The 10,611-nt window shown below is 48.6% G+C and overlaps 1 protein-coding gene across 1 annotated transcript; it reads right to left on the minus strand.

Annotated features, from left to right (window-relative positions):
- Positions 1–178: 178 nt before the first annotated feature.
- Positions 179–7,092, minus strand: LOC149336794 (sodium-coupled monocarboxylate transporter 1-like). Its single transcript, XM_089554237.1, has 5 exons — positions 6,935–7,092; positions 5,082–5,222; positions 1,998–2,127; positions 1,172–1,260; positions 179–356 (listed from the first exon to the last, which is right to left on the minus strand). Exons 1-5 carry the CDS (start codon positions 7,090–7,092, stop codon positions 179–181), a joined length of 696 nt encoding a protein of 231 aa, XP_089410363.1.
- Between the last annotated feature and the right edge of the window lie 3,519 nt (positions 7,093–10,611).

The raw sequence follows: 10,611 nt of genomic DNA on the forward strand, positions 1-10,611 counted from the left end.
GTGACTGCCTCTTCACAAATCTGGAGACCTGCATTCATTCGAGTCCTATGGGTTGTTACAACAGGGGGTGTAAAATAAGTGTAAAAAAAATTCATGCACTTACCGACATGACTGACCCTAGGTAGGGAATCAGCACGCTGCAAGCCGACATCACGACCCCAACTGCGAAGGCTGTTCATTAGAAGAAGCTAGTGTTAATTCGCACTGCAAACGTGGCACAGCGCGGATTTGATGGCAGCACATCACCTATAGTCTTTATGGTGCAATCCACGCGGTTGCCAGCCATCTTGAAGAATGGCGTCACGACGTCGAAGTACCACACGACTGCCTGAGAGTTCACCATCGAAGATACGGTGCTGCACATCAAGTAAAAAAAAAATGGTATGAATAAGAGCTAACACGTGCAATGGTTCGGTTTTATGGGGTTTAACGTCCCAAAGCTGCTCAGGCTATAAGGGACACCGTAGTGGAAGGCTGCCAGTAATTTAGGTCAGCTGGGGCTCTTTAACGTTCACTGATATCGCAGAGTACACAACGAGCTCTATCATTTTGCCTTCATCGAAACAGGGCCACCGCATCCGGGATCGAACCCGCGTCTTTCGAGTCCGTAGCGGAGCCCCATAAACACTGAACCACAGCGGCGGCTAACAGGTGCAATAAGATTTCAGTTTTGAACAGGATCCTAATTTACTCGTGGCAAGTCTTCCAGGCTGCTTATTCAGCCCTACGGATTCAAGGTATAGGTGGTTTAACGACCTAAAGCGGCACAAAGGGTTCCAAGGGTGCTATAGTGTATGAATTCAGAAAACCTGGAGTTCATTAATGTGTACTGAGTTCGCACGGAGCACGGGCTCCTTACAGTTCGCCTCCATCCAAACGCAGGCGCCGCGAACGGTGCCCCAGCAGCGCGTCCTTGGGCGGAGTCGCAGCCACTCAACCACAGCGGCGGGTCCAAGCGGCTCCGGAGGAAAACTAAAGCACTCGAAGCACTGGTGTGTTTGTTTGTTTGCGCCTGATCATGCTTGATGTGGCAGAGGTCACCGGAATAAAAGGAAGGCTGGGCACTGTTTTCTAACACGGACATGGTTGGTCCGCTGGGGACGATGCATTTAAGCTTCGAAATTCGTGATTTTATATCTGAGAACGACGAAACGGTTTGCGCAAGAATTACCTGACTGAAGCGCTCACAACACCGGCCAGCAAGGTGCCAGAAAGTCCAGGAAATCCATGAAAGTCTTGCACAACGTAGAAGGGCACGAGCTGTCACAAGCAGATTTAGGTACACGAGCAGATTTAGGTATATGCGTGATGAAGAAAAAGAGTGCGCGTGCGTGCAGTGAGCTAAGCGTGTGTCTCGTGTTCCCGACGGTTACATTGTCGTAGCAAGCCCCCAAGACAGTGGGATGGGCTTCGCCCACGCTCAGATTACCTACTCTTCGTCACTGTGCTCAGCAAGTCATCCACTGCTCATTAACATGGTCATAGCGACTTAAACTTGGCGTTTGTGAGAGTTTAAGTGCGTACTTTTCGATAGTTAAGGAAAGCGGTAGGGCAGCGTCCGTACGATGTTGTGCCCGTGGCTGTTCTGGCGCCCTGAGCTTATCAAGCCGCCACACATCCTTCTCCCGTAGACTTTATAGAACAGAACGCGCGAAAAGCTCTTGCTATGACTGAGTAAGAAGCAAAATTTTCGATCATGGTAGTGTTCTCAATGTGCAGATTAATGCGCCCCTGGTTACCGCAGCCAGACTACTTTTACCCTAGACGTTAAGAAGATACTACAAAGCTGCGCAAAATTTTAGGCATTTTAATACAATTACATCCCTATGTAGATTTCACGTGTCATTAAGTGGCACAACAAACGTAAAAAATATGAGCTAGGAACATATGCTAAGGTATGACTTCTCTGTCCGTGCTTACGCCAGAGAAAAGCAGGACCATTTTATTTCGGACACTTACACCAGAGGCATACCATGTTCCTTAAAACTTAAACTCACCTGGTCGAGTCTCTGAATTGACCCAGCGAGAAGCGGATCGCAGCCTCGGTACCTGGAAGTGAGGGCTGCGCCCGCACCGACCGTGAGGACGTAGAGCACGCAGGTCAGGAGTGCGCCTATCGTGACGGTCCTGCAAGCCCCGCGTTGCGTCCGTATACATTAGAGAGAAACACTAATTTAGTGGGAGCCTATTGCCTTAGTTACAAAGGTAATACCACTCCGGTAACATGACGTTTCCTGTGGTGATTGTGATTTTTATGGCGCAAGGCATCTGTGGCCAGAGAGCCCCATGGCACAAGGCATTTTTCTTTCACTCAAGGTGGGGTCAACGACCAATTTCCCAAGAACTTCACCTTAAAGAAGCCGAACACCATACCAGTGAAAAGCTTGTAATCATTGTATCACCTGTGGGTCAAATTGGCACTGGGGATCGAACCGCGCACTTCCCGCATTTAAGGCGGATGCTCATGCCGCCATGTCACCACTGTGTTTCGACGTCTGCTGTAGCTGGGTGCCAAAAGCGAAAAACGCCTCTTTTCAAGTTAGTCACCAAGGTGTCACGTTAAGTGCTTCTTCCTCTGCTTAGTGATCTTTGCGACAAACTTGTGGAACTACTAGTCCGCCCTAGTTTGATTAAGCGATTATTGGCAATAGCAAGTAGTAGCTTCTTCCAATACAAGTCTATGAGTACTCACGAAGGTGGACTGTGTCACCCACACTTCGCGCACTTTTACGTGGGAAGGTCCCAGACACCCTTAGAGCGTGTGGGGGTAGCGGTCTCGGACTCGAAGGAGATGCCCTCGACTCAGCGTGGCAAGCTCAGCGGAGACCAGCTACCAAGTGACAAGAGGTTTTTGGGCGTTCGGTGCCCAGCTTTCGCTGGTCGCAAGCCAGAGAATGGGTCGGAGCCAAAGGTTCACAAACAAAACAAAGTTTATACAGCAAAGAGCTGATACCGAGGATTTCACAATCACTAGTACAAACACATACAAAGTGATTAACCAAACAATGCAACTCCTGCAAAGTTAAACACGAGAGACAATGCAATGCAAAGGCAATATTGCACCTAAAGTGCACTAACACACGAGAGAGAGGTAAACAAACAAAACACAGTTTGTTCACCGGGCACTGCGGCAGTCCGACGACCAGAGGTCCACGACGATGCCGTCCTTCAGACTGGCGAACGTTGCCTCGTCGGTCCGATGCTGGCCGAGTGGTGTTTTCCCCGGGAGTCGAACGGGCGCGCTTCTCGGAAGCTTAAACGGCGGTCCGGACTGACTGATAGCTGTCAGCGTCCTTCTTTTATAGGCTCGCTCTCACTTCTGTTTGTTCTAGGCGCCAAAGTAGGCGCACACATACACTCAGCATCGGCAGTGCTGTCTCCCTTTCCTCTTCTCACCGGCCGCGCGTCCCCATTGGTCAGAGGTCGGGGGTCGCATCTCGAAGTTTCGAGCGTATTCTGGCGTGGCGCCATCGTGGCGGCGTCGCCGACGTCCGAGTGCAGAGGAGGGGGACATGTCTTAGCGCACGCAAGGCTTCCCCCTCTTCCCCCGGTTAACAGTCGAAACGACTCGCACGTTCTAGAGAAATCGGCGTGGATGACTCATTCCTTCGGCGCACGCCGTGGCGGTGAGCTGTGGTGGAGGGGAGAGAGAGGCGCGCGCTCAGCGGGGGCTTTCCCTCTCTCCAGTTGGGCTTGCGCCGGCGAGACGCCGTGCGCGCGGCGGTTTTATGCGAAGCACACTACAGCCCTTCGCCGTGGTTACGCGCCGTGCACACCACATGACACATGACGTCACGACAGAGGAAGATGAGGGTCCACCTCGCGCCGTCGCTGTGGTTGCACGCCGTGCAGACCACGTGGTATAGTGACGACACACCACGTGACATACCACGTGACACATGACGTCACGACAGATCGCCGTCACGCGCTGGGAGAGGGAGACCGATGCCATCGCCCAGACACCGGAATGTCCTCGAGCGGCATTCCCGCGCATTTCGAATGCGCGCGTTCACACTCGGTGTAGGTGAAACGCTCGCTCCACCGGGCAGGCGGACGCGGCTTCCGTGGCAATCCAGGCGCCCACCCAACGCGCGTCTCGGGGTTAGTCGGCGTTCCGCTGTAGCCATGCCGTTGTCTTCCCCCACGACGAAGGCTTCTAGTGGTTGTATTAAAATGATCAAGTATTCAACCAAGGAAAGCCATGTATTAACAAGCCTAGCCATCAATACGCTTCGCATCTGACCAGGGTTTATTTATTTATTTATTTATTGATTTATTCAATAAACCCCTAAAGGCCCTCAATCGAGGGTATTACATAGGGGGGAGCAGAGACACACAACACAAAATAATATTGAGCAAGCGCCAATGTGCTATACATAAGAAACAGAAAGCGCCGCCGCGGTGGCTCAGTGGCTATGGTGCTCGGCTGCTGACCCAAAAGACGCTGGTTCGATCCCGGCCGCGGCGGCTAGAATTTCTTTGGAGGAGAAATTCTAGAGGCCCGTGTACTGTGCGATGTCAGTGCACGTTAAAGAACCCCAGGTGGTCGAAATTTCCGGAGCCCTTCACTACGGCGTCTCTCATAGCCTTAGTCGCTTTGGGACGTTAAACCCCACAAAACCAAACCAGAAACAGAAAGCACATGTAGAAAACAAAAGAAATAACCAAGTTAAGCCTCAGCCATTTTTTTTCTTTGTTTGTTTCTAAAATGCGCCGAATTTTGTGACAGACTGGCACTGTAAATGGTTTTGGAGATTGTATATCTTCCTAACCCTAAAAAAAATAAGGTTCACGGCCTGTGCCGTTCGCGCACTACACCATCATGTATGCAGGTACGTGAATTTTATTCCTTGACCAGAATTAAGACACTTGGCAACGTTTGTGGCCTTCATCGCCACTTTACTAAGCAGCTGTATTTGCAATGTGAGAGTGAAGCACTGGCAACAAGCTCTTTGGCTGAATTCGTGGCAGTCTAGCTACTCCATCAACTGGGACTAAGACCTAGAGCGCATAGGCGTTCAGAGCTAGCGTAGAAAAGAGCACTAACTACATCAACGAATGGTACAAAACAACGCGCTCACCATTTCGCCTGTCTAAGGGTCTTGGAAGCAAGGTACCTCTGGGCAGCGCCCTGGTCCAGGCATATGCGGTTGAAGAAAGTCGGCGATGACGCTATCAAAACTGCCCAGACGGTTTCGTCCTTCGTAAGGTCAAAAGCTGTGCTGAAATGTGCGAAACGAGCAATGTGGCACTTCCTTCAAAGCTGAAATCGAGCATCAAAAGGGGAGGTTTTGTGACATCAACGCGAAAAGCGCGGCTTCACTTTTTAGTATCAGAGCGAGCGTGGTAAGAGCAAAAGATTAGTACGACTACTCGAACGCGTTCATGAAGATTTCGCATTCACGACGACTTAGCCTCTTGTGTATGCACTGCATAGCGAACTTGTGAAGGCAGGCAGATCGTAGCGCTTAAAGAAAAGGAGAAAATGGGATTCCTTAGGCATGTGGAACCTCTAAAACTTCAAATTTCAAGCGCCTTCGAGTGAACTGAACATAGCATTAGATTTTATGAGCAGCACAACTCGCAGTAATGGCAGCACAACCCGTACGCACTGTTGCTGCCCCAAGTAAGACACGGCTAACCCTTATGCCTCTTTTTGGAAAGCGTCTCTGCTTGAGCGAACGTTTCCACTCTGTTACTTCAGGCGTAGTGTATATGTCAAGCCAGCTGAAAATATGGACTGGAAAGCTACTGACAGAATAACTATGCACGAACACAAAACGAAGGCACGCCTACTAATCACCGAGAAATTTTGAATCTTAGGGTCGAGTTTACAGTCGCCTGCGGCAAACCACTGCCGCACTACTGCATACATAGCGCAAACAATACGCTAATATTTGTTGTGTACAGCTCTTGACGAGTGAAGGGAAGTTTTTTCCTAGAATACAAAAATGCAAGTAACGAAGGAGGGTTCTTGTATAGGTTCTTAGCGCCCCATGAGCCTGACTTGCTTTAAGAGATGAGAGTGGAGAAGAAAGGAGTGAAAAAACCATTCGTTCTCTTGCAGACGTCGGAAACACACACGCGCTTCTGAGTATTCTCACATGTTGCGTAAATTCACCTTTAGCCCCCCTCCCCCCGCTACTAAAAAAAAGAGCTTTTCTTCCGTCGCTTGAAATGCAGAGAGGCCGCTCCGCTAAAGCCCAGTAACATTATGCGTTTTTAGGCACGAGTTCAATTCCATTCTATTGCTCCTCCTTCACTCCATTCAACCACTTGCTCTTGTGTATGGTGTAGCGAATGTGCCCTTCTGTTCTTACTTCACACTCTCTCTAGGCACCAGCCTCTTCGCTCTATATTGAAGGACCTCCGTTACAAAGTAACAATTTGCATACAAAAGCGAAAAGTGTAACGCGTCACTGCTGCCGAAGCTTCTCCCCACCGGTCACCGGTAAAAGTCTCTGCACTTTATTGTGGCTAAGTTATTTTTGTTTCTCCTCATAAGCCTGTCCTTCCCAGCTATCACCTCTAAATTTACTTAACCTATACCATCTAACGCAGACAGCCACTTATACAGCTGTACATAATAAACGGCAAAGTATACAGAGCGCACTTTTACAGGCACATTTGCTGGTTATTGTTATAGACGTGAGCTGTAGCTGTGCGGAGAGTATAAGTGGTAACTTGAAGTGTGGATGCGAAAATATGTTAAACGCTCTGCGCAGGTTTAGAAATCATTCCTGCATTGAAACCTAATGTTCTGCTCAAGGTTCTTAAGCACGTTGCACACCGGCCACCCAGGAGCCCAAAGTCGATAAACTTAAATAAGAAAGCTTCTCGCAGCAGCTGAATGTTTGCAACATCGAGGTAACTCCAGTCAAGGGCACGATGCGTAAGATAGTCGCCAGCGATAGGGGGCGCTCGCTGGACTTACTTGAGGAAGTACTTGTGTGGGTCCAGTTCGCTGAGTGGCCGTGCTCTGGTCTCTCCGGAGTCGTAGGCGACTTTGGCCATTATCAAGACAGGCACGCAGAGCGTGAGGAGCCCCTGGAGGCAGTCCGCCCACACGACGCTGCGGAGGCCGCCCTCCATTTTGAAAGAAACAAGAACACATTACATGAGGACTTTCAACGCACTGCTCCAGACGGTCATTGATCCCCTAAGTGTTGCACAGCACGTTTTGATTCACGTCTTCTTGGGCTAGCTGGTGGAATAAAACCGTGAATGCATGACAGCGGGACATGACAAACACAGTAAGCAGTGAAACGCGAAGAATATGTGTGTAGAGTGTGTGCTTTTGCAGGAAATGCTCTCTATGAACTTTTCTCTGGGGCAATAGAGCGTGCTCACCGTGAAGGTGTAAATAACAAAACATTTCGGCATTACCTTAGGCACTAATGATGACCCATTAGTGCAGTCATCTCTCACCGTAATCATCATCAGCGAAACTATGCTCAGTGCAGGATGAAGACGTCTCCCGAATACCCGCTATTAATCCTCTCCTATGCCAGCTGCGCTGACCTTTTCCTCTCAAAGTTCCTAACCTAATCCTCCCACTTGCTTTTCTACTGGTCCCTGTTACGCTCGCCTTCTCTTAGAAACCAGCCCGTCGCCCTTAACGAGCATCACTTATCTCGCGTTCACATTACGTGCCCTGCCCATGCCAATTTGTTTCTCTTGAGTTCGGCTAGGATGCCGTTAACTTGTGTTTCTCTTCTCGCCCATTCTGCTTTTTTCTTCTTCTTTTGTTCTTTCTTTGGTTCTTAGCGATAGGAATAATGCAAATAAAAAATAATGCGTTAAGTACGCTATGAAAAAGTAGGGTGAAAAATCCCACCGTCGCTGATATGGCAGTCGTGCGTATACTGCATAAATTGACATGAAATATAGTCAAAAGCATGAAATAACCAAAAAATATTTGTATCCCTGCTGGACGCTAAAAGAAGGTGGCTCTTTAACGCTATTCATTTTTTCACCTGTGGAAGGCTTGGCACGCCAGATAAGTCCCCGACGACGTAATCAGCACCGATGCACAATTCTTTCCCTGTTTATTCTTCTCGTACTCACCATGGCTGTGTATGCTGTTGCTGTTAACCCAATGACGACGGAGCACCAGATCGCCGAAACGTTGAAGACTAGAACGGTAAAACAAGAAGACCTCGAACAGATGCCGCTTGCTTTCTGTTTTTCGTTAGAAGGCCCATTTGCTCATTTGCATGGAAAACCAAGTTTTCATATTTACTTCTTCCCAAAAAATTCAACGCTGGGGTTTGGGGCGGCCGGCTATCCCTCATTGTTTTTCTGTTTTATGCAGTTTACTTAAAAGGAGCTGTTCGTAAACAGCACCACATGTCATTTTGACGTCTCCCCGGGTTCGCTTCACGCCTATAATTGTATGGGCTACACTTGTTCGCGCGCGCGCTGACCGCGTGAATACAAAACTGGAGCAGCCCCTGGCAGTAAATTTCTTCATTTAATTCACAAGTTTTTTTTAGTTTTTCGTTTTTAGGAAAGGAAATTACGTTATCTTGGTGGGCGACCAAACCACATAGAATAGACTACCCGACGCAGTGGGAGCACTTGCTGGCCAGTCAGGACGAGGAAGGGCAACGATTTCTCGTACGCCGAGCCACGATGGCAGCAGTCAAGTGCGGCATCCTGGACCAAGGATCGACCACGGCGCCCAGTGACCCGTAAGGGTCAAGAAAACTTTAAATTTATCAACAAAAAAGTTTTCTCCCTCCATCCATCCAACCGAACCACATCGTAAGAGAAGGGTAAAAGAGGGAGGGAAAGATGAAAGAGAGACAGAGGTGCCACAGTGGAGGTCTCCGGAATAATTTCGACCACCTGGGGATCTTTAACGCGCACTGACATCGCATAGGACACGTGCACCTTTTGCCTTTCTCTTCCATCGAAACGTGGCCAATGCGGTCGGGTTCCAACCCGGGTATTCCGGCTCCTTAGACGAGCGCCTTAACCACTGAGCCACCGTGGCGGGTACAACTTTTTTTCAGGAGCACAGTTCCGTAGTGTTGGGTGACATAGCGGTGCATGTGGACGAATACTGGAGAACCGTGCCCTTGAAGTACAATGAAATAATAAAATTAAAAATACCCATGTCGCATCGGCCACAATACTGAAGAGAGTATTCGTTTAATTCTTCATCTATCGTCCAGATCATTGTACTCTATGTACGCAACACCGTATTGCGTAAAACAAAAAGCCACTCCAGCTGGTTCAAGCTTCTCTCTTATTAGTTTTTTTTTTCTATCAAGCAATTCAAATGACTGAATGTTGCATCATTCCCTGGAACATTATAGAATGGCAGCTCTGTTCGAAATGATGGGTGACTGTTTATAAAGAACGCTGTCTTCCCCGTGTTTTCATATATAGGTGAACGTGTACACAGTGTAACGACTCCTCAATATGAGTCGCACTTAGGGCGTTTGAAACAGACCACTCTATCACGAAGCGTGCTGCCAGTGTATGGGCATTTTTTTTTAACGGTGGAGGGAGGCGGGAGTGGAGGAGACGTTTCAGGCCTAATTAATCGAAGCCGCGTATTCCCTGATGAAACGGAGAAAAAAAAAAGTGGAGCGAGGCATGACGCTTGGCAGGGCAGAAATAGATTGATTTGCATTTTGTACTCAGGGTTGTCACTTCATCCTTCGAGGGCTTGGAGCCTTCATTTTAGCGATATGCGTTGAGTCGGCAGATGGGAAACATTTGCATAGTTGGACAACGCTGTCCAGGAAGAGGAGTTGTGTGTATGGCATTTGTGCTGTGTAACGAACCAGGTTTCGTGCATTTCGATGTGTACGGCGTTTCCATGTGCTTATCTGAGCCAGTTAGAGTGCACTACTCATGAAGCAGTTTCCCAATGAATTCCAAAAAAGAGCCGTAGTGCTTATTTCACATAAACAAAACAACAGCCCGGGACAACGTTCCACTGAAAATACAGCCTCTAAATCAATGCCTTCACATTGCATGCCCTGCCCAAGCCCATTTCTTCCTAGTAGAAATCAAGAGGGAGAAATGGGCTTCGGCAGGGCATGCAATGCGAAGGCAAGATAACCGCTGGTCCTCAAGGGTAACGGAGTAGATTCCAAGAGAATGAAAGCGTAGCAAGGGGGGGGGGGGAGTTAGGCGGATTAGATCAAGAACGTGGATAGGGCGGCAGCTACTGGCAAAAGACAGGATTAATTGAAGAGACATGGAAGAGGCTTTTGCCCTGCATGGGCGTAGTCAGGTTGATGATGATGAAACTAATCACCCTTCTCAATCGGGCTAATTCAGACTAGAGACAGTACAACGCAGAGCAGCGACACTGATCTTGTCAAATTTTGCCCTCAAGAATTCAGGCGCAGAAATACTCAATTCACAGCAGGTAACACCATCTGCCGGGCTAGTTGGTTGCGATCCATATGTATGAGCAGGGCGAACAGATCAGCGCGAACACTTCCTGTGTTGTGTTCGCGCTGCTGATACATATGGACAGCAGGTAACTTCTTCAGTAGGTGGCCTTAACTCAGATATGCTTAAACTTCTTTCTTCATTATCCAGGGGCTTTATTATTATTCACTCAACAAATTACTGCTCTTTACGAGT

The sequence above is a fragment of the Amblyomma mixtum genome, chromosome 7 (genome assembly GCF_055824585.1).
Source record: "Amblyomma mixtum isolate Tamu chromosome 7, ASM5582458v1, whole genome shotgun sequence".
Taxonomy (NCBI): domain Eukaryota; kingdom Metazoa; phylum Arthropoda; class Arachnida; order Ixodida; family Ixodidae; genus Amblyomma; species Amblyomma mixtum.

Excerpts from the sequence above, each read along its gene's own strand:
- LOC149336794 (XM_089554237.1), bottom strand. The coding sequence starts at position 7,092 with ATGGAGGGCGGCCTCCGCAGCGTCGTGTGGGCGGACTGCCTCCAGGGG. Across the intron at positions 5,223-6,934 it reads CCACACAAGTACTTCCTCAA|CACAGCTTTTGACCTTACGA; the intron begins GTAAGTCCAGCG and ends CGCACATTTCAG. Across the intron at positions 357-1,171 it reads GTTGTGAGCGCTTCAGTCAG|CACCGTATCTTCGATGGTGA; the intron begins GTAATTCTTGCG and ends CTTGATGTGCAG.